The sequence below is a fragment of the Phlebotomus argentipes genome, unplaced genomic scaffold, assembly GCF_947086385.1.
Source record: "Phlebotomus argentipes unplaced genomic scaffold, Phlebotomus argentipes genome assembly contig_5, whole genome shotgun sequence".
NCBI classification, from domain to species: domain Eukaryota; kingdom Metazoa; phylum Arthropoda; class Insecta; order Diptera; family Psychodidae; genus Phlebotomus; species Phlebotomus argentipes.
This window is the reverse complement of record NW_026776165.1, coordinates 10,095,948-10,120,803: the sequence shown is the minus strand read 5'-3', so window position 1 is coordinate 10,120,803 and position 24,856 is coordinate 10,095,948. Positions and strand designations below refer to the sequence as shown.

At 43.3% G+C, this 24,856-nt stretch overlaps 2 protein-coding genes across 2 annotated transcripts in view; both read right to left on the bottom strand.

Annotated features, from left to right (window-relative positions):
• Positions 1-505: 505 nt before the first annotated feature.
• Positions 506-5,585, bottom strand: LOC132255981 (probable cytochrome P450 6g2). The gene is made up of 3 exons (XM_059752158.1): positions 5,491-5,585; positions 1,003-1,931; positions 506-939 (listed from the first exon to the last, which is right to left on the bottom strand). The coding sequence occupies exons 1-3, from the start codon at positions 5,583-5,585 to the stop codon at positions 506-508; spliced, it is 1,458 nt and encodes a 485-aa protein (XP_059608141.1).
• LOC132255980 (protein embryonic gonad-like) overlaps positions 4,167-24,856 on the bottom strand; it is a 40,951-nt gene continuing 20,261 nt past the window's right edge. The window contains exon 3 of the mRNA XM_059752157.1: positions 4,167-6,504. Coding sequence (XP_059608140.1) covers positions 5,701-6,504 — 804 coding nt within the window. The 3' untranslated portion in view covers positions 4,167-5,700. The remainder of the gene's footprint in view (positions 6,505-24,856) is intronic.

The following is a 24,856-nucleotide window of genomic DNA, read 5'->3' as shown; positions in this document are numbered from 1 at the left end:
TATGGGAAAATATTGGAGAGACATAAACAATATTTACATAAATAAAAACATCGATGCCGTGATGGTGCTTTCTTGCATCTCTCATCCACTTGTGCACAGCCAAAGAGAGTCGTCTTTGGTATGCACAGGAGCTGGAGAGACGCGGCGGAATCATCATATTCAAATCGATTTATAGGAAGTCAATTGTTCTACATGGCTGAATTGCCTTTTCTGGCCACGCAAGCCTCTCTCGCTCGCACTGCGAATGGACATTGATTTGTCATATTTATTTCAAATTGTATCAGACTGCCTATTCACCATTGTCACAAGGCTGCTCTGCAGATGGGAAAATGCAAAAAGGTGGAATTTGTCAAGGAGAGATTCCTCCGGCTTCTGGACAAATGACTTGCGAGCGCGTCATCTAATATCTCTCTGGCTGTGCAATGCTCTGCAATGGCCTTAGGAATAGTCTTAAAGATCATAACATTTTGTGTGCGCTGGGAAGTTAGACTTCCCAGTCATTTATTCAAATTTCTTGGAATGTGAGAAAGATGGGATCTTCTGGATACAGAAGAAATGTCATCCTCTTGAACCTTATCTGTTTGGGAGTTCTTTTGCAGAAAGATACGCGATACTTAAGCAAGATTGTAAGTAATCCCATCTTCACTTGCAACGCTGCAAAGCGGAGTCCTATGCAATTTCTAGGTCCTTGGCCGAAGCTTAGAAAGTGCCATGGATCAATTGGAGGTTCGGCGTTGGCGGCGAAGCGCTCCGGACGGAAAGAAAGCGGTTCCGGGAAGAAGTTTGGATCTCTCTGAATGGCGATGGCCGGAATATAGATCACCGTGCCTTGAGGAATGGAGAAGTTATAAGGAGGTGGCAACGAATAGGAATTCGACCCGTTTGTTGGCTCGTAAACCCTCGTCAAGGCAGGTGAACTTGGGTAGAGTCGAAGGGTTTCTGGAAAAACAATTGAATGATGTAGGAAAATTTCTCCGACACTCATTGACAAATTCGAATTACCTTGGAAAACCATGTGAAGATACTGTAAATTGTTAAAATTTTCAATATTCATCTCTTTCCCACTGTCTCTGAAGTCTTCTAGTTCTCTCCTTAGCTTCTCCTGCACATCCTGATGCCCGGCCAGTTCGTACAAAGCGAAGGACAGCGCTGATGATGACGTATCAAATCCAGCAACCAAAAAGGTCGCCGCTTGACCAAGTAAAAGATCGTTGTGGAAAACCTCCTTTTGGCTCTTCTTCATCGCATTGAAGATGTCGATCAGGTCATTTCGCACAATTCCACTCTTCACCCTTTCCGCCATCACGTCCGAAATCGTTGTCCTGAAGAAGTCCTCAGTTTCCTTTGACAAGAATCTCAGTTTGAAAAGTTTTGCAAGCTCAGGGAAGAAACAACATGCTCCGAATTCCAGAACACGCATAAAGCTCGAAGGATTCACAATTTCACGAATTTTTCGAACAAAATCACTATTTGGATTGGTTAAGGCTTCAGTTGTCACTCCGAAAGCACTCGTTGCGATCGTTTCTAGAGTGTAAAATCCCGCCAATTCCCTGGTGTTGATCTCTGCAGAACCTCTGGCAGGGATATCTTTGGTCAGTTTGGCTTCCAAACCCTTACAACTGTCTGAGATGAGCGTGAAGAAGTTCTTCAGCTTACGAGTGGTGAAAACGGGGCTTAAACTGCTTCTGACACTCTTCCAAATTTCCCCTTTCGCGGCCAAAAGAGAATTACTCCCGATTGGATCACTTTTAGGATCTGAAGCCATACGTCGGTTCATGAATTGGGGAAAATCCTTCACCACAATCCTCTTAATGAGCTCAGGATCACGAATAATGAGACAAGGCTTGTGGAAGAAATAGAATCCGATCAATGCGGCCTTTTTTCCCTTGGGATGATTGTAGAGATCCAACAGAAATTGAGGAAAACTGATTCTGTTAAGTAGAAAATTCTTAATTGCGCCAATCATCGGCGGTCCGGCGATGTATGGAATATTCCTGGATAGCCAATAATGCTCCAAATACTTTTTCAAGCCCTCCCAAAGACACAGGAGAACAATACTCGTCCACAAGATCACTTCGAAAGCACCCATCTTAATGCGTTTCACTAAATAATGCTGCCAATTCCTCTGTCTTTATATACCCTTCCTAATTAAACTGTATTTTTCTTTATAATACCTTTAAGTTTTATTGTCTTCACACTTATTTTTTCTTTGTTTTGAAGCTTGGTAGGAAGTTGCCTCAGAATAATCCGGACCTAACCGAGTTTTCCGTATCTTAATCGTCACAACTTACTAATTAAATAGCAAAAAGAGCAAATAAATAACAAAATGAGAAGGTTTAACGATCTTCAGCCTCCGATTGTATAGCTTCTGAGAAAAAGAGATATTGAATAAACAGACAAACAGATTATTCCACCATCCGAATTGAGTCTATTTTCTTCACCTTGCAAGGATCAGTCGAATTTACTGCAGATCGCTTTCAATACTTGTCCCAAAATCTTGGATATCAAAACAACCATGATTTCCTCAAATTTCCTTGGGCTTGTCTGTGAAAAAACTCAGCGAAATGATGACGAATATCGCATTGAGTCGCTTGAATTGTGGCGATTGTCTTGCCGCGTGCGATGCGATCGGTTAAGATCAAGATCGCGGTAATTACTCTTTGTGACACCGTAATCTCTCCGGTCATTGAATAGAACTTTTCATCATTGTCTCAGCAGCATGAAAAGTGATTTATCAGTAATTTTAGCACCAGCGACGCCATCGCGAGCCATAAATCAACACAGCGCGCTGAAGTCTCACGCTGCTTCACGCCACGCGCAAAATTTGCGTGTCCGCGAAGATCGCGATCAGGTGAACTAGTTGCGATTGCAAATTTGCAAATTTGTTCACCCGAGAGTCCATTGTCTGGCCACCAGTAAATTGTGCATCGCGCGGCGAAGGGGCAAAATTTGAATTTATGGCCTTCCAGTGTTACTTGCGTTTGGCGCGGAGTAAAAAAGATCTACGCCGTGCGGAGAAATTCCGCAGCAAGTGCATTTGGCCATAATTCAAGCACGTGAGCACACAATGCTCAAGTTCAATTGAGCGTAAATCGATGCTCAATAGTTGGAAGGCGAATGCAAAGTGCGTCTTTTTTTCTCTCTCCTCCTTCCGCCGCGAAACATTATTTATCTCCGTGGAAATTGTATTTGTACAACTTTGAGGCGACAGATTAGGGGAGAGCCAAGAAGTGCACGCATATTTGAGCGGGTTTATTTTGTCTTCTCCGCGCGCCGCACCGCGACTTAATGTGGCAGCATCGTTTGGTGCACTCTTAAAAAGTGTTGAAACGACATCAATGGCCAATGCCAGCAATTTTGAGACGCACAATCGTGGCTATCAGGAGGCATGAAAAAGGCCCCAATTGAGCATGTTGAGCGTGCCTTTTTCGGATTGCCAGCCAACTCGCATAAGCGTTCTGCGAGAATTTATGCTCTTGATCGCACACGAGTTCAAACTCAAGCGTCACGGTTTTATTTTCTCAGGGATTTGTCAAGAAAAGCACCGATTGAGAGTGCTCTTCAACCCTTACATTGTATGCACAGATGATATTGAATGTTTAACTGTATTGAATCAATGTCTCACAACTTTCTGTCACCAAGCAAAATCTCCTTTCGGCTCAAGAAGTTCTTGAATTGATTAGTTTCGTTTAGCAGCAGCCTTAGAATAATTGTGATTAACTCATAAAATCTAAATGAAATTCTAAACGATCACGAAATATTATCTCATAAGTGGATATAAAAAAAATCAATAAATTAAGCAAAACACATCGTAAACACAAATTAATTGACCACTTTTTCCGCTGATCTGTTTTTCATCACAATTTGTATCGAACTTACCTGGAATGACTTATTTGCCATTGAAAACATGAATCGTTGTCGAGTGGAACGGCGCGATTTTCTCTGTGTGCACTTAATTGGTGAGGATCACGAGTGGATTTTTTCCACGTTTCACAATTTAATGAACGTGGCAGAAGTTCCGGGATCAAAATAGCAAGGCAACCACTTGACTCCTCATCTAAATTCACTATTGGAGCTATAAAATAAATAGCGAAATCACCTGCTGAAGAGTCTCTTCATGTGCGATCAAGTGCACAATTTACAATTGTCTCTCGCGATCTCCTTCTCGGCTCTTCTCTCCCATTCAGTGTGAGGAGTTTCAACATGCGCGGGCTATTAAAAATCTGCTGAAATATTTGGTGTTGAGCCTGGAAAAAAAACGGCTCTTCAAGCTCGAGCGCAATAAGTTCATGGGTGTTCAAATGCAAGGAGTTGGGAAAGATTTCTCGTGAAAAGCTGATGTGTTTGAAGATCTCATTTTGGTGATTTGATGACGTTTTTTGTTTGACTATGTCTAACAAATAGATCCAGATTGTGAAGATCTCTCGAATCGACATAAGAGGATTGATGAGATCTCGAGAGATCGCGCCAAGGTGACTTCTTTCGAATTTAACACAGAAATATCCGCTAATGAGTTCTCTTTTTTTTTATGCAAGAGGACAGACCATCAAAAAATAAATATACGCACAAACAAAAGAGAATCATGAATTGATAAAAAAAACGGAATATATTAACATCTCTCATCTTTACAAAATATAAATCTGACATTATTCTCTTACACAGATTTGGAAAAGTGTATAGAGGAAAATGTGGGATATTTTTCTACTGTATCAAGTGGAATGTCTTGTATTTTTCTCTGGTTTTCCTTGTAATTCACCTCGCGCTTCTCTCTGGTTGTCAAGCTGTGTGTGTGTTGCGAAATTCAGAAGATTGAGGATGAAATGTCAAAGTTATCAACAAATATCATTAATATCTTAACTGTCTAGGAATGCCTTTTCTTCAGCTATTTACACAATTCAATTCATAAGTCTTTTTTTTCGTCCATCTCCTCACAATATTCGAGCAAATTTCTACAATCGAGAGTGATTTGCGGCTATAGGAAAAATAATTAACAAATAAATACGTCGCACATCTCGCTTCTCCTCCCAACACTCAATCGAGGGTCAAGAGGCACAAATATCATTAACTAATTTCATCGGCAATTGTACACTCTCCTCGCTGATTGTCTATTATTTGTTTGGACGCGCACGCAACATGATGGGGTAGGTGAATAAATTAAGACGATCACAGGTCGCCGCCACAATCAGCAACCATTGAGGCATTGTCTTTGATCTTCCACTGGGGATGGGCACAGCGAGTGGCACTCCGAGCCTCTCGCGAGATCCAGAAATAGCCACAACTTCCGCATTTCTTATTGGGATTCGCCATTTGAGATTCTAATCTGACTCTCAAGACTGGCCATTTGAGTTTTTCCACATATATCTATTGCACACAAGCACAGTTTGATGAAGAAGCTCTCAAGAAAACTTAGCTTTTTTGATGCTCACGCGGATGTTTCATTCTAATGAATTGATTGATTCACAAAATTGTATTTTGGAATAATATACTGACCGAACAATTGTGGCAAGAATTTTGGCGGAAGTGAAAATCCCCAGGACGAATGCCGACAGATGCTGACTAGGCTGGCGATTTGTGCTTTCTGGCATTACGAGTATTTCTTTGTACATAACACAATCATACTGGCGTCTTGCGTCCCTCGCGCGGGACTGGGATTCCTCGTGGGGAACTGGCACTGCGTCCCAGGGCGGCGTGGCGCCGCCATCATCCGAGCAGCGGCGGATTGGGCGTGCGCGTGCACGTGAGATCCAGTGGAACTGGCTTCGACTGCTCCAGCAGCGTCACCGGCGACGGAGACTCCGTCCGGGCGCGCTTCCGGGCTGGTGAGTGGCACGGGGAGGTCTTCATGGAGAGATCGATGGGCTCCTCCTGCTCTGAGGCGCTAGACAGCAGCGGCAGGGCCACGCGCGGTGGCAGCTGCAAAGGCGGCAGGCGCAGGAAGGCGTCGGTGCGGCAGAAAGGCGACAGAGGCTCCACGCCGGGCCGGAAGGCCTCGGCCGCCCGACTGGAGACGGAGGAGTGCTCTGTCTTGGACTCGGCGCTGGCGCTGCCGATGGAGCGGCAGCTACCCTCCTCGGGATCGGCTGAGGAGGCGCCCGAGTCGCTGGGCGAGCTCGTGGCGCACCTGGAGGCGTCCGAGGCGCGCTGGCGCGGGTTCTGGCGGCTCCACGGCGGCATGCCCGAGTGCTTGAGGCTGAGGTTGGACAGGAAGTGCGCCGGGAGGAAGGAGGCGTTCGAGAGCAGATTCGCGCCGGCGTCACTGCTTGGCGGCCCGGCGCCCGTCTTCTGGTTCACCTGCGCTTGCTGCTCCTGCAGCAGGCAGTGGATCTTGAACCAATTGGAGCGGCGGCCGTAGCGAGAGCCGCTCTTGGACATCCCGACCACCAGACACTTCCTCAGCCGACACGCTTTGCACGCCGTCCGGTTCTTCTTGTTGATCACGCACTCGCCGTTGTTCTTGCACTCGGAAATCGACGAAAGGTTGTTGTACGTGCGCCCGAAGAAGGACTAGAAAGAGAGGAGAGAAGGAAAATGTGCGAATCTATAAATGTGAGACAAAATTGAGAACTCAAGACTGGGTGGAAGTTGTAATTTAATACATCAATAAAATAAGGGAGAAATTGAAGCCGCGCGCATTTTGCGAAAGAGAGACAAGAGTTCGAAAAACAGGCAGAGAAATTTCTTGCCTTCAGGACACCGAAAAACGCCCATAAATAATTGATGTTGCGTCCAATTAATTTGAACAATAAACCATAAATCCAGTGCCAGTGACTCGAGAGCTCGTTGGCATCAGACAATCAGAAAACGATGAGTTGAATGGAATGACGCGTAAATTCCACTATAATTCATTTTGTACCAAAATGTTTATTTAATATTCCACTCAACCCGCGATGTTCAATAATCAAGTGCGGGACTTTCGCGCTGGAAAAACTTCTCGATTTGCCCCCCGAGATTCGCGATTTCTGCGCCAAATTTTCGCCGCGGCAATTTGTCATCGAAAAAATGTCGCTCAACTCAACGTGCTGGCATTTGCTAAAACATTCTTGCACTCTTAATTTCTTCATTACGTGCACTCGCTTAATTGCAATCTGCACTGGGAGATAATTGCGCGCGGTTGACGGAAGTCGAGCGACTGCTTGTCATCGCGCGCGGCTCCCAAAATTAACTGGTTTCCTTGGGCGAATTCTAAGAACAAAACCCAATTCGCCCCAGCCAATGGTGTCTATCTGAAAAATTGAGAAAGGATTTCCCAATGCTCGCTCAAAGCCATTCACTCTGCCGCTAGATTGAAGATCGCGGCGAAAAAACTGACAATGTTATGTGGGAACTTCATGTGCTTTTTGCCACTTTTTTGCGCACAGAAACACCAAAAGCAATGACACGAATTCACTGTCTTATTATCGCTTCCCTGCAATTTATCAGATCCGCAGAGTTCGCGACTTTTGTTACTCTTTCAACACCATCCATCACTGTGATCCTATTCCGTGGCCGATTCATTGCCTCGGCGATTGGGAATATATTGTTGATTTGTTGTTCGGCAGATTGGAATTGCCTATATCACTGCCTCATGATTTCACAATTTTCCATCTTGCAATGTTGCGACTCGATGATCGCCACGGGGTCAGCATGGGAATCACACTTTGCGGTGGGAGATCGTGTGAGATTCCTCGCTGAGCTCGTCGCAACATTTTTGATACAAATCTGTCGTCTCCGGAAATTCCTGGGCGTTTCGGGTGGATTTTTGCAGGTGTCTTCTTGCGAAACACATGAAATGCAGATTTCTCTTCGCGTTGACAAACGAAGCGCGCATTTCTGAGTCAAGGGGGAGAAATTGTGCCCGAAACGATCCCTAATTCACTTCGCTAAATTATCTTAAAATGAACAATTAGATGTTATAAATTGTCTTAAATTTAAAAATATATTTAAGAGCTTTTTCTACAGCTCAATCAAGATTAAGATTAAATTATAAACAAATTCATGTAATTGTTCAACACTTTGTAAGACTTTGACACAGCTGCACACCATTTCTGGCCACAATATCTCCCCCTTTGCTCTGAGTGCAACTCAGAGTCAAAAATGATGGTGCGATAGAGAGTTTATTGCCCATGATTTAGTCATATCGTAAAATGGAACAATTAAAATTGTCTGAAGTCACTGGCGTTGTCATCGACAATTTAGCACTCTTGGGCTTTTATGGATCACGTCTTGTGGCGAAAAATCGCGAGAGATTTCAAGAGAAGGTGTGGCTCCTTTTAAGCCTTTCAAGTGGACAATTTTGTCGATCGGAGGACAGCTTTGCCGAAGTAAATCGCACACAGTTTCTTGTCACTGGAAGTTCCCACATGAGAAGTGGCGAGAGAACTCTGCGATGCGATCAGCAAGCCAAAGTCATCTATAAATCATCCATGTGAAAATGTGTGAGATATGAAAGAAATGATGCCCTCTGCCCTCCATCGCGAGGAAATTACCACTGATGAGATGTCTAAAATGGCTCTCTTGTCTTCGTGTTCGCGTTCATCCTCACCTTCCCACACCCAATTGAAGTGTGATCTAATAAATTTCAATCATTACCATTTCCATATCAGATCGTGAAGGTTCGATTGTGATCACAAAAACGCTTCCCTGCGGTTTAACACGATATACAAAGTCGAAAAATTCTTCCACACTCCTGAGATACAGTTCCCGAGAAGCGCTCTCATCGCCATTGCGCCTCTCTTTCTTTGGCAATAGACGGCGGTGAGAGAGACGTGTCGAATGTAGGCCATTATATTGACGAGTACAATTCTCACGATACCAAAAAGTGCCACTTTCTGTGGCAATTGCACTGCGCTCTAATCCCTCCCCCACGACAATTCCAACCCAGGCGACACGGCATCTTTATTGATCACTGGATGGCAATCCAAGGAGAAATGTGTCCCCAGAAAATCCACCTTCTTTTCGGTTGATCTTTTTATGACACAATAAAAGCGACTAATTAGCCGATAAACTCGCCGATTTTATCACACTTTCAGGTCAAACAATCAAGTGTGAAGGAATTTCCATATTTCTCAAAATAGCCAATCGTTACTCCAGCTGTTACAGCGCCAACATTTCGCTGGACAAAGTGTAATGAGATTTAACGAGGCAGTCAGAAGGGTAACCATCAAATGCATCTAATAAAACGATTATGGGGGACTTTTATTTTGGGATATATCACACAATTTATGGGTGTTTAGTCAACACAATTTATACTAAATGTTTCACATCATGCGACCGACTATAAAATGAGGCCGCCCACGCGATCAAGCTGTTTCTCAGCCACTCGCGCCTCGCCGCGTGAGCAGGTGTATTCTGATATGACATCTCTCGGCGTCTTCGCCCAGGAGATTGCCACAGGTGGGCTTTTGCCAAATTTTTCCGCGAGTTTCACGACTCTTCGGGCATCGTTTGGCTGAAGCCAAAGCTCCTGACGTCATTTAATCACAAGTTAAATCACGCGACTCGTAAATATAAACACAATATGTAATGAAATCTGTGCGTAAATGTATCGAATATCCAGATTATGTAAGAAACCCAAGAGAGAAACAATTTGCCCATTTGAGAGAATATAAATTTCCAAGGAAATCACTTATTGAGGTGATCTTGTTGTGGCAGAAATGCTCCTTAAACCAGTGTTTTCTTCCACAAAACTCACGAAAAGAAAGTTCAGCATAGATTTTTAAAAGCTTGCCATGAATTTTGATAGAACGCTATAATTTGCCTTAAGTCAATTTGCAGATCCAGAGGAAGCTCAGTAATCTGTCGCGAAGACAATGGTCAATTGCTGGATGTTTGGCGAAAAATTGAATCCCCAGCGGTGAAACCCACACGCAGCCTCACATGGCGCAGGGATTCTGTGCTTTGTGGACCAGAAAGCACGTGGAGGAGAGTCGATCAGTGGGTGCGATTGCGAGAGTGACACAAATGGTGAATTATGCCAGCGAGCGGGCGATCAAATTGACCCCAAGGGAGCGAATCCGGCGCACCAGAGAGATCTGCTAAATTATTTGAATCAGACAAACATCCTCGAAAGACGTCATGTTGAGGAGAATTCTGGCAAATCTCGTCTCATTCTGCCATGATATTTATGACCAGCAACACAGACTTTTATCCAACAGAAGTATCTTCGTCACTTTGGCCTTCGCTTTTTCAACAGACGACTTGCCACTTTGCGGATATGCTCTTCCAGAGAGACGAAACTCTTCAGGCCATCGCGCAATGATATTTCTAATTCGTCATATTTTTGGCTGACGCGGCAAAAGCGAGTATAAGATTCAGTTGAAGAACCAATTCTGAGGTCTCTCGAGGGGCGTGAATGTATCATTTGAATGCCCGCGTGCAGAGCTATCGAGATGACTTTTGCCCATGAGTTTTCCCATCGTCATTCCAGTGCGAAAAGTCCGCGCTTCGGTGCAATTTTGCATTCTCCACGCAAAGAAATGCGCCTTTGCCGTGCGGAGACGCGAATGAATGCCAGAGAATCTCCGCCAAATCATGCGATAACCACACCTAGAGATGTCATGTTGGGGGTTACGATGGCGCAGAAAGAATCCACATCATCTCGGGCCAGTATCTTCCGGTTCTTTCATGCCCATCGCACAATGTTACACACAATTGTGCAGAGAAAACAATTTCTGCCAAGAAATATTTATGCAAATATTACGGCCATTTTCAACAATCAATGCTCTTGGCCTGAGAAATGCCCTCTTAAACATTCCTGGCCACTCGGAAAAATTTTACGACTCTTTTACTATTGCAACATGAAATGGTTCACGCCAAAGGTGTTAAATTTCTTGTTTGAAATTCAAATGAAAAGTTGTTGCAGAAGCGCGAATTGCATGTCAAAGATATCATTCAAGCGTTGTAATGGGAAAACTCTGTAAGAGAATTTTCTTTTCCTGCGCAGCGCTTTTAATTGGAAGTTCTAGAGATATTTTCTGTGGAAGATGGAGCAAAAACCTTCGTCGGCAAATAGTCCGCATTAATATGCGAAAAGGAATTTTTCACTGTCGAATAGCAGAGGCATCAACATAATGTTGACATGAATATAAGAAGCGACAAGTCCCAAGACGCACGTACCAACTCTAAAAGGCAATAAGGTGACTTTAAATTCACCACGATCACCAATATTTTTATTACGGAACGTGCGTAATATCAATTGAAATAGTTTCAATCCAGTTGCGAGTAAGTACGCGACAAATCATGCTTATTTCGACCTCTCATGGGGATCTTCGCTCAATTGTCCATCAAGTCTCCCCAGTTTCTTGTGCGCGCTTTTTTCTCCACCTCGCGATATATGTATGTTTTTCCACTGTGATTGTCGCTTGACGATGTCTTGACACGAAAATTAGCTTCACCATCTCAATTTCACGGCGCACAGTGAAAATCTTCTGCTTTTCCATGGACTCAATCTGTTCGTCAGGTGGAAAAATTAACAAATAGGCATTTCGTAATGACAGCGAAAACCCGTTTCCATATCTGTGCCAGCCACTTTTCACCCCAGCGCGCGAGAGAGATTCCACGGCGAAGAGGCGCACACAAAAGAACCTCCGCGGCGGGTTCTTTTTTGCCAAGTGGCCATCCACTGCTTGTGATTCATATGCCAGAAATGTTTACTACAAAATGCACAGTTGAAATGGCATGCGAAAAAAAAGAACGTATGGATGCGCGAGAAGCTTAGGGAGAGTCAAACCATGAGAGTAGATCAAAGCGCATCCTTCTTGTGACAATATTGAGCTCTTGCATATCTCATTTTGATGCAGAGCACCTTCCACCTTGCCGCGAATGCTACATGAGCCGCAAAAGAAGACGATGACGACCTGGAGCCGCGAGAGCCATTGAGAGCCAACAATCGCGTAATAAATTGCATATTAAGCATGTGAGACGACTTGAACTCCTTATTCACGTCATATTTCTATTAATATATCATCTCGAGGAGGGTAAATGTGACAACGATTGCGGGACTATTCAGCATCACTTCTCAGACTTCTGAGGGAGATTGTTGTGCAAATTACTCACAATTGCCACGTGATGCTGTGAAAGAGACTTCAGCAGCGACATTCTGTCGTTTGCACTCCATTTTCTGGCTCCATTTTTCGACTATAGAATGAAAAACTCAAAAAAAAACATATTTAGCTCTTGGAGAGAGAAAATCTATTGACAAATATCGCGATAAGGTGGCGCCAAAGCTGTGCGAAAACTCTGTAAAATCTTGTCAATCTTCCCAATAGACAGACTCTCAAGAGACCCGGGAAAAGGGACTATTTAGTTACCGTTCCAAGCGACAATTCATTGCGTTGATGAGTCAAGAATGCCTCACAAAATACCTACAAATCCATATTCTCTCCGCGACGTCCAAAAGTGGATCAATAAATTGTCCTCCAAACCCCAAAAGTGGGAACCAGATTGATCCCCAATTGAGATAACAAGCAGAGCATCTTCACTGTGAAGTTATCAAGCCTCGCAACTTGTGAATGCCAAACGACGAACAATGTCACGGATTCTGGATGGCATAGAGAACGATAGAGGATCATAAAGATCACCAATAACTTATGGTTTGTAGCTAATTTAATTGAGTGCCATTTATTGCTGATAATCAATAGACATGCGACAAAATGCCGAGAACATTTTGAGCATCGAATTCACACCATATTTGTGTATGGACAAAAGCACATCTTCCACGGGAAAAATTTCCAATTCAATTATTCGTGGGTGTGTCAATTGAATAGAGGAAATTTTCACTCCAAGTGGAGGAACGAGTTTCATGGATGGCTGAAGACACTTTCGGTATTTCTCGAGCACGCGGACGAGATCAAAAAAGGCCGCGAAAACACTTGAACGGAGTCACCAATTAGAGAGGATGGGCTTTTGGCGTAAGTTTTGTGGGTTAATTTTTGTCATGTCGCAGCCATTGAGGTCTAGCGCGCGGCTGATGAGATTTTGTGGCCTCTTCAGAGCGTCTTCTGATTAATCATAATCCCAGCTGAATTATGGGGCAGGTGGAAGATGTAATAATTACGAGCGGACTCTCGAAAATCGCCTAATTGGATAGATATTGGCCAAGAGATTTCCCGAGATTCACTTAATAGGATCATATCGACTACCGTCTTCGAAATTCACACGTCAAATCCCTAAATATATCACCTGGGAACTCTCTCGCGATGTGAGAAGATCACTTGAATCAACCGAACGCTTTGCACGAGAGATTTTCTCTTTGTGTGACTGTCACCATTTTTTATCAAATTTTATTTCCTCTCGCGAGACGACCGAGATCACAAGGAATTCCGTGAGATATCAAAGCCCATATTTATATGAAAAATTCAGTTTTGGAAAATGAGACAATTTCCATTCACATCATTGATGTCTTCACCCACCTAATAGACCATTTTACATTTCTGTTGATTTTTGAATCACGCCGAGCCTCAATCGACATTTTGTCACAACAAATGCTCAAATGTTGCAACATATTTGTGATGATCTCTATTTCTGTCTCGATTTCTGTGCCTTCACTGGACGGAAAATGATCTGCACTTTGCCAAGACGAGTGCTGATCACTTGATGAAAATGCACCAGAGAGCTTAGAATGTCTGTCCAAGGCTTCATCTTGTGCAACATTCGCGACCTTTTCATCCGCACACAACTGATGATAAAATTAAATTTATTTATTTCAAATATGATTGCATGCAAATTTTCAGCAACGAAGGCAATTTGTGTCGGTATTGAAACACTTTTCTGCTCCTATTTCTCATTGGCAGTGCTGAAAAAACTCTGAGTCTTTGCATGGCGGAGGGAATCTCAAGATCATTTCACACACAAAGGTGATCTTGGCATTCTGACAAGGATGCGCACAATAAGCCAACGATATTGAATTGAGCCGAAGCGCCAGCATGGAAAGCAGAGCGAAAGACATGCAATTTATTTAAAATCTAATGTTTGTATCTCATGAAGTAATCTGACAGCATCATCGCGACTGTTGAATGTGTCGTCACATAATAATTTGAATTATGGCACTAATTTGTCCAATTGCATCTGCAAATATGTGCAGAGTCTCCCGCGATCTAACGATCAGCGAGTGCAGAGATGTTGTGATGACAATTGCTGGCCTTCCCATGAGATCTCATTGCTTCTTTTGAGACACTTGCCGCGCTCTCCTCATTTCACCCTCTTCTCACGTCGCAGAGAAACCCAGAGAAAAGCTCCACTTCCTCGTCGCCGCTTTCTTCATTCCTTTCGCGAGTGCCAGCCAAACTGCCAATTGATCATGCTCCAAAAATTCCTGCTCAGTCGCGCCACAGAATCGGGAGACGCTTTATTGACAACACACCATCGTCTATATTGACAGAGGCAACCCATCGCATTCCACCTTAATTTCATAATTGCAACTGTGTGCGACGAGTGACACAGAGTGCTGGAAAAAAGCATCAACTTTGACTTTTTGACATTTTCCGTCCGAGATTCCCGAAACGATCATCTCACTCGGCCAATTAATTCTTACCCACATTCGCCTCATCACGCCACATGACCCTGAATATACTGTGCCGATTCGATCAATGATCTCTCCAACGATTCTCCCAAAAGTTCCAAGGGGCTAATAATCTGCCGTTCGTCGGTAAAAAATCAGTACGCTTGTCAGTCGATTTACTGTTGAGACAAAACGCTCATAATCGAGCAACTTTCTGTTCAGTATTGAGCAGATAAAAGCACTTCTCTCAGCACATTGAATGAGCATCCCTTAAAAACTACATCTTACATTTCTTTGGGTGGCTTAAAAAACATGTGTATTGGCCAATAAGAGACCTGACTCCTTAATTTGTACAATTAGCTCAAGTAATCGGCGCTGTGTTCGCGAGTAATGCTAATACTTTGACCTAAAAAAAGCGATTTTGCGAGCAGATTTTCGCGAACGGTGAAATTCTCAGCTTAACGATAAAGTTAATATTTTGGGCAAATCTCTGATCAACTCGCTTTTGATCAAACTGATTTGCCCCTCGCAAAATCCGCAAGATTTCCTTGAACACTTCAATTTGAGCAACAGTGGGAATTTTTTCCGAATGCACTCTTCTTTGATATTTACGAGCCACCATCCCCAAAAAGTCACAGCAGGAATTCTCACTCGGCGAGTACAAATTTCGCAAAAAGAGCCCATATCAATTTTCCATCCACGTCGAGTGCGATCAATAAAGCCAAAGAGATCGCGGCGATCGAGGCGAGAAAAAAGAGCGATAAATAAGGTGCATGTGAAGGAGCAAAATGGCAAGAGCAGAAACAAGTGTAATTGATGCAAATGGTAATTAATAATGGAGCAATTGGTCTCGATCTAGATTTAACATCTTATAACAAGATTTCAATATTGAAGAGCAGTGAGAGAGAGAGAGGCCATGGCGATGCTAATCATCAATTGTTCCACCAAAACATAAATAATGGCATTCGCGAAGGGAGTGCGAGCGAGAGGAGACTGCCAGATAATGTAACAAATAACGATCACTATCGTGTGTCGTTTCGCAATTTCACAAGGAAATATATAGAGTCATACAAGAGAGCCGCAGCAAGATCACATAATATAGAGTTGTACACAGCCTTGAAAGTTGTTCCGTGCATTGAGAAAGAAGACGCGAAGTAAGGAAAAAAGCGACCGATCGTTCGGCTGTGTATATAATTGAATACATCGCTGATTGCAATGATTATTAAACCATATAACAAAGTATTATAGGGTATAAATGCTCGGATATGATGTTGATGGCAAAATGCAAGATTGCGACGATGTTTGGCATCAACTGGAGCAAAATGCCTTCGCATGTCCAACACATGGTGAGCACAGTGCAAAATGCCACCAGTGATTGTTTCTAATGTCTGTTTGTCTTGTTATATTATTCTTATAATCTCGCTTACATCACCTGACACTTCACAATTGTATGAGAATGACATTTGCTTGACTCGCGATATTATAATGATCATCTTTATACACTTTTCAATGACTATATAGCCTTTCTGTGTGAACACAGATTGCCAATCAGCGCATGAGGAAATTTTTTGCATACTGAAGGCCAGGCGAAAATCCTTTTATATCCACTCCAATTCTTGAAGCAATCTTCTTCTTCTTGGCCGCGTGCACGCGATCGACCAGAACGCTCATGACGATCGAATTAATTTCAGCGTCGTTTTTTTCTGCGCCATCGATAAGTAAAATGGTGAAATTTGTTCGCAACTCATGGTTCTCTTTCAATTAATGTCCGTGATCTGCGTGAGGGAACAATTATTTAGTGCCGCGAACAATTAAAATGATATCAAAATTGGCGGAGTGATGCGCAGAAGCCCCCCAGAAGAGAGATGAGCAAAGAGCACGGCGAGGATCATGAAAACGTAGGCTTGCCGCTGGTAATGAGGTGATCTTCATGGTGATCTTCTTCGATTCTCACGTTTAGCCAAACACTCAGTGCACGCATTGGGTGGAGAGCATTGGCATTATGGCAATTTAAGTGGGATATGGACTCTGTACTTGGGCTAATTTTATTAGATTGCATCATACTCTATATACACGACGTGTTCGGGCGGTGAATGAAAGAGAAAGGGGAATCGCACACAAGCATTTCAATCATTGTTTATTGTAACAATAAATTAAATGTTGGAACAAATTGCAATGGGAAGAACTAAGGCACGTTGTGAGCAATGCGTGAGCTTATCTTACAGGAGTTTAAAGTTTCAATTTGATCTGTAAACTTATATATGAACTACAGCGCATCTAGCAATTATTTAATGTACTTCTGCTGTTCAGTAGATTGCCAGTATAAGTAATACAATAGAACAAATAGTAATTGAATCAAATATCCATGGTTGAAGGACTGTCCTATGCTTTTCACAGGACATTCCGTGGGACATGTCATGCGCTCTGTCTTCTACCACATGCATTTGACCAGTTTCCAAGCGTATTCACTCCATATTGCTGCACTAACCGTTTCAGCTGCTGCACAAATTGCATTGCGAAGAGTTAAGTAATTGCCGAGCACGATGATCCAGAAAATATTGACAGAGAGTCTCTCGCCCTATCTTGGGCATTCTCACTCGCGATACGCATCGCTACCTGCCGCTGTTTGCACACGGAGTGAATGTGGGATAAGGATCAGGTGGAGAGAATCCATTAGGATGGAGAAAGGCGAGGCGCAGTCTGAGGTAAATTGCAAAACACACTCCAAACCACGTAAAACACATTTGTGGATCGTGAGACTTGGCAATGATGAGGCGATCATGACAGTTAAATAATTTTTTGTGCCGCGATCTCTAGTGGAACGGTATGATCGCGTGTGTTCATTGAGATCACTTTATAATGATTTGGATCTCTGCGCTCTCAATGTTGATCCTCTATGAGGCTCTTTAACTTCAAATTAAATTCCTCTTTAGTATCAAATGTTCCATCGTCTTTTTTTTCTGCCCTCTCAACTGCCTCTTGAATCTTCAAATTCACATCATGGGATGTATTTTGGCGCGATCACCTTTGCACACACACACACAGACGACCACCCAAATCCCACTTGCACACGAGCATCTTTAGGGGAATTTATTGTTCTGATTCCCACAATAAAATCCAGATACTCTTGATCCATTTCATTGCGCTGCCAGAGTGTGAGTGTGAAGTTTAGTCGATGGAAAAAATGATCATCTCCCGGAAATTCATAAATCCTCGGCGAAGAAATACTTTACGATCGGTGCTTCAATATTTTTATTTGGCCGTTCACACACCGCGGAAATATCTTTCAATTGTGAAGAGTTCATGACCCAGAGCATCATCTTTGCCTGATGTTTTCCCAACAAAGCCAGGCAAGAATGTTGAGAGGCGCGTGATGTGTAAATATTGGAAAATGAGCTAATATGCTAAAATTCACCATCCAAGAATTACACCTGATGCTAAGGTAGGAAATTTCTTGATTTTTTTTCGGCCCCACAAAAGCCATCAAATCACCTTCCATACACCCAACATTGGATGGTGTTTAGAGGAGTCTGGGCCACGATATTCTCACAAGGAGAATCAATAAATCTAATTTATAAATTTATATTTATGACTCTTTTCAATTACCATCCCAAGATGATTATCGTATTTCGACTCATGTGCTCGCTCGCCTTAATGTGTAAAAGTGAATTAAATTGCGATCACGAGGTGAATTATTCAATTGTGAACTCATCGATCATTTCGAAAAAGCAGCAAATTGCAGAGTAATTTCACCCTTCGCCCCACCAACTTCAGTGTTGTGTTAAATTTAGATTTATCTGTCAGTGATCTAGTGTATTATTTTCCTATGCCTTTTTTTACAGCATCGCCACTATGATTCATGAGATTCTTTTCATCACACCATCGCGCGCGCAGAGAAAGGCGCACTTTTGAGGAAGAACCACACATTGGACAAGTTCCCATCGGACGCGATATTGCCAAAGTACCGAAATAATGACAACCAGAGTTGAGGTCACTTTTTAGCCACCGACAGCCAGCGAATGTCTATGACGAGATGAGAGAAACTGCGCACATCCTCGCGCTGCTCTCTTAGGTAAATTGTGTCTGAGGCTTGTAGATCATCTCATTATGGGGCTATTAATTTACTGGCTTGGCGAACGTGACTATTAGCTACACTTTGCACATTCACTGTCAGAGCAATCCAATCAGTGCCAAATGATTGTGCGAGCAGAAAACAAACATGAGAAATCATCTGCGCGATCAGCTGAGAAGAGGAAGTTCATGAGATCTATTTGTTTAACCTGTCTCAAGTCCACCTTCACGCAAGTGATCTCGTTCCGAAGACTCAAACTCACAGGGTCCAGCTATTTGCATTGACTTTCCCACTCTGAACTCATCTGCAAAGTTGCAGCGGCCACATAACTTAGAAAAATTGTCAAATTAAGCTCCTTCAGACTTCGTGCTATGATTTCCCTTCTCACTTAAGGCAATCTTCATCCCAAGAAGCTTTGCGAAACACTCCTATCGCTCTCTGATTTCCTCTGAGCAATCTCAGGCAGCACGAAGACGGTTCGCCTTATCTTGGGATACTTCATCAACGTCTGGACTCTAGCTGGAGCTCTCGCCCTCCCAGACGGCCAGATAATTTGACTCTGAGCTATTTGCTGTCACTAATATGATGGATCTATCAATCAGCAGTGTCTCAATTTTCTCATGGGCGCCCCCCATTTTTTGTGCGTCGCGGCCGAAAAGACGTGCGCTCATTTGAGGTTCTCAGGGCGTTGAGCAACGCGTGACGCGCAGTGCATGGGAAATATGGGGGCTCGCGGCGCAGATTTATGCGTCCGCCGGGGCGATTCCGCAATTAGAACATTCTGCTGGCCAATTGAGTGGCTCAATGGAGGCATGCTCGGTGCAATTGTCGACCCATCATGATGAATAGTGTGAAAAATTTGCACGACGCGAAGACAAAGGGCCGCCGCGGATTTATGCGATGCGCCGCGATTGTCTCACGCTGCCAGGCTGTCGGGGAGGTGAAGAGGGCGGGCATTTTCGCTGGGTGGACAATTTGTGGCCACCCAGTGGCGCTCGTGGAGCCCTCGAGTTGATAACTCAATGAGCGCCCGGCGATGGCACTCTAAATCACCGCCGGAGGACAATTAGTGACACCCCCTGTTTGTTTGCCGTGTGGAAAATTGGCGCGGCACAAGTGGAGGGAAATTACCATGAGACAAGGTGTGCAATTTTCTCACACCGCCGGCCCGATGAAAGACATAGAAATGCACACGGCGAGATCCAACGCGAAGCCGTGGTTGTACATCGATATGTGCTAAGAGATATTAATTTATTAGTCTATTATTATTGACTACTTGGTCAATTCTTGGTGCTACCATTGGACGATTCAATCGTCGTGTGTCTCAATCCGCCGAGACGGTGCTGAGTTATTGGTCAAGTGTGTGAATTCTTGAGCAAGTGCTGTGTTTAACACTGATATTAATTTGCATAAACGCGAGGCACTTGCTATGCACATCATCCCTCCTCTGCCGATGATTGCCGTGGAAAATTGATATACAATCCGATAACAAGATTGCGCTGATAATGGGACGAGTGAGGAAGGAAAGCACGAAGTGGAGGGAAAAATTACGCGATAAACATATGCACAGAGATTTGTTCAGCGCCATTAAGTGAGGAGGAAAAAAGCACCTAATCAAGCGATAATTGAACAAATATTGCAACTAGATATTATTATTTAATGTATATGATGAAATTTGCTGAACACTCTTGCGCACGCGGTGAAGGCAAATATTGATTGTGAGGACTGCGAATGGCTCTTCTGAATGGATACAAAACCGTGAAATATTGTGGATATTGTAGTAAATTTTGGCTCCTCTCGCCTGGCAAATGACTTTCGATTGACCCTCGAGCCATTTTCCAGCGGTGTTCCCATAACTTTTCATTAGTGGGCAAATACGACAAGCATTTCAGCACTCTCTGCAGCTCCTTCTATTCCCATCCGCCTCTTGGGTGATAGTCTCCGTCCGATGGATTATTATTGACTCTCTAAATTGTTATCGTTATCGCTGCCAATTTCGCGAGTGTTCATCTCCCCTGAGAGACTGTTGTCGTCTTGGGTTGTCCGTCTTGTGGACATCATTATCATTAAGTTAATGTGCCAACACGGCGTATACAAATGGCCCGATCGACCATCATAGCTGTGGCGAGAGGTGCAAATCCGCACTTGTTTGAAACGGGCGCGCATGCATTTTCCTTGGCGATCGCGATCTTCGCACACCAAAGTTGATCTATAATCATCAATGTCGAGACATTATGGACTTTTTCAACTTGCACCGCAACTCCATATCTCTTTCACTTGATCACCACGCTGTGTTGTGCGTGTGTGTTGTCTCTGTTGGCCAGGCAGAGACATTAATTTTTACGACAATCACATGCAATTTGTCCGGCCGATGAGGCTAAATTGTTAACTGTTGTAATGCAAAAATTGGCACATTTGACCAAAAATGATGATAAACGACATGAATTCCCCATCGGTCAATAATATACGGCAAAGAGAGCAATTTCGATGCGATTGGGACGGTTTTTTTTCCATCTCCGATGCGGTGGTTCCTGATGCAATGATTTTTATGGCTCTCCTCTCTTCTTGCCCAAAAGATCACTTACAATTCCGAAGGAGATCGGCGCGATCTCCTTTGCCTCTCTCTCACTCGCTCTCTGCCAATACTGCAAATTAGCGGCTATAAAAAGCCGAAGAGGAGGACCCTTCCTCGCCAAATACATACATCCCAAATCGATCGTGCAGGGAATTTGTTGCTGCCAAATGTCTTCATACGCGCGATCGCGACCGATCATCAAAGGGAGTCACTAATGGTATACATGAGGCCAACACCTGACCCACACTCAAAATAATACCAATAAACAGTCTGGCGATCTCTTTTTTCCTCACCAACCCGTAATTGCTTAATTGTACCACTCGGGCAGTTCGCTCAGAGATTTTCTCTTGCCCTCATCGCGATCGCCCGGCCAATTTGTCGAGGGTCAACTCACGAGCGCCCTCGAGCCGGTGCACTTTCCTAGCCCATGTGCGGAAGTGGCAATGAAGACTGCCCGAAAGTACACAGCCGCGAGCGCGTGAAGACTGAAGATCTCACCTCTTAGACGTGCTGAGCATTTCAACGGGGACAATTAATTGCACTGCATGCAAAGAATGTTTGACACACACTCAGTCTCAATCAACTGGATTGGCCCCAAACTCAACAACCTCAAACTGCTGATTATATCGATTCATAACAAAGGTAAATGAAATTATGTGGTGAGTTTCTGAAGACGTGATTTATTCTTATGTGATTTGCTTTCCCAGAACGTGCTTTTGCACTGTATTTTTCCATTCCAAGGGACAGATGTTACGGTCGGAAGTGGTGTACAGCCTTTCGGAAGGGTTAGGAACTGAAAATGGTTAAATATTCAAAATAATTGCATTGCAAAAGCTTGAATTTCAACAAATTGAGGCGTTTTCTAAATGATTTTGCTCATAAAAATCAATTTGGGGTGGATTTCAAAGAGATTCTTCAAAGAGATTGCAAAGACAAAACTAGAAAAAGCAAGACAGAAATTGGTTTTGAATAAATCCGGAGAAAACGCCTTCAAATGTTAGAGATTTCTAAGGCTTTTTTCATAGACAAAATGTCACTTAAATATGTTTCCACGCTGTTTTTTCCAGCGTGAAAATATCTCTAAATTTGTCTACGCAAACTCACGATTGTCACCTGAAATCTGCGAGGCTCTCAAGTGTTCAGACTGAGTGTGTTGTGTTCTTGGCTGTGTTTCCATTCTGACCCAGGAAGCAGATGCTCCCGCCACCATGTCATTGTTTCCCAAATGACAATCGCTGGACATGGCGAGAGACTCTTGAGCAGAACCAGAACAAGTTTAGTGCATTTGGCATCACTTAGCGTCGTCAATTGAGCGCATCGGAGGCGTTTTTGCCCTCATGCCCTCGCGATGCGCTCTGGTAAATCTCATAAGGAGCAAATGGACAGTTTCTGCAATCTTCCCATAGCTTCATTTCCCACTCACCATCGAAATTGATATGACTCCCCATAAATTGCGCGAAAACTGCTGCCGCGCGGTGAAAGAGCTCTCACGGCGGTCAGCCATTCTAGCCCACACTGGGGGACTCCACTAATTATGTTAACACGTCAATTAATTTCATTTGAAAGTGTATTAGCTGCACACTCGAGCCACTGTTTATGGCAGTATCTCTGTCGTCACATGATAGCGCAATTGACTGGCGGAGCACTTCGCGAGATCACATTTCCATTGGCAAAGTGCGTGCGCTCTTGTGTGAGATTTATTCCCAATCGCGCGCCTGAGAACAGTGCGAGAAATCGCAGAACAATCGCTGACTTTCCACAAAACCTTCTTTTTTTTGTGCAAAATCTCTTTGGAAAGTCCAGCATAATCTCATCTGGACGCTGTATCACGAAATTAATGCACTTTCAGTGGTGCAAAAAGCTTCTCTAATCCATATGAAAGCATAATCTTCGCATCTAAATGCGCGATAGTGAATTGAAAAGTCTTCGAAAGGAAGATCATTGTCCGCCAAAAGTTTGTCATTTTCCGTAAATAGCCTCGAGTGTCTCATCAATTTGTCTCTCGAACATCGTGAAAATTATTTTAAATGCGATATCGTGATTTCTTTTCTCTGTGCCTCAATTTGGCGCGCGTTGTTTGGGTCATTTTTCAGTTGCCATGAGAAAAATCTGTCTGTCTCGAGACGGTGTGAAAAATTGTATACAGCCAAGACGTATAATATCATATTTAAGGAGATGATTTATGGAAGTTGAAATTTTGATTCATTTAGTCCAATTTTTAATGTAAATGAGCCGTTTATTAACTGGACGTTTTTGTGTGATCCTCAATCTGGGCAGATGTGTCGTTCTTGGACAATGAGCGCGAGAGGCGTGAATGGCTCTTGAAGTTGCAGAATTAATCATGCTTTTCTTTCGATAGTCGGTCCATCGTGCAGAGACGCTGAAGATGGAATGTGAAATGGGTGGTAATTGCCATTTTGGAGCATAAAATACCGCTGGAATGGGAGAAGAATTGATCATCACTGTTGAGTGATATTATTTACCAAACATGTACAAATTCAGGCTGTTTGCAATTAATCCAGTGCCGCGGAGATGAATTCCACGTGATTATAAATCACAAGAGCGGAATTATGGGCTATTTGTAGAATAATTTACCTCTAAATGTCTTCATATCTCTTCAAGTGCATGTGAATGGATTTTTACTCCGTCTTTCTTCCATTTTTTTTTTCTACCTCCACATACTTATGAACTCTCCTTATGGCTGAATATTGTTGGTGTGCAGAAATTATATCATGAGCAAATTGATCGGCTTTTTGCATGGCAAGATTCCATTTGCCCAACACTGAAGGCTCTTCATTGCCTTCCACGGACATTATCAGCCTCATCATCATCAATGACAATCATTTCACCCGGTAAGTGCAAGGGAAAATGTGTTCATTGATAATTTGTCATTGAACGTCAAGCTCGCAAGAGAGTGAAAAGTAGCTGAAAAGGAGGCTGCAAATGGTGGAGCAGAGCCGCGAAGAAGGTGGTTTGCATGTGCTCTTCATGCATAATTAATGTCCATCTCATACCCAAAAATTTACCACCTCAATTCAACCCTCAGCTGTGCTATTAAGCATGCGTAAAAGAAATAATTTTGTGTTAAAATCCCATGAACAAAGTGCACCGAAAACCGATTATTTTGCAATTTTATCGAACGAGCATAATAAAATTACACCTCGACCCCTGTAATCATAAATTTCTTTATAATATTTCCCCCTCATGAGAGCCGCACATTTCGGATATTGTATAGGTAATTGCAATGAGGAGACGCCAAAAATTCTTAAATACTCCGCGCTCTCTTCAGCCGCGTCCTTGTTTTCCGCCAACACTTTTTCTTGGCTCTTCTGCACACGCACTGGAATTTTACGTGAGCAATTTGAAATCAATTTCTGCCAATCGCGCTCTCACTCTGGGGTTAAATCATAAAGCAAATATTTTCCCTCATTTATTGCCATGACGGTCTTCTCCAATATCTTTAGCACCTCGCAAATTAATTCTTTGGCCCTGTTCCGCCTTTTGAGCCACCGATAAATTCCTCCGCTTCTTGGGCCAATTCGGCAGCGTGAAAATTCATTCAACTCAAGATTATGGCTAAAATGTGAATATAAATATTTTCTTCACTAATTTAGAAGAACTTCTTGCTGTTTTCCACCTGATCAGTTGACACGACAACAGACAGTAATTCGGCGCGACAACTGCGGAGGAATTCGCGTTCGTGCGGGAAAAAAACAAGAACGATTTCATTTGT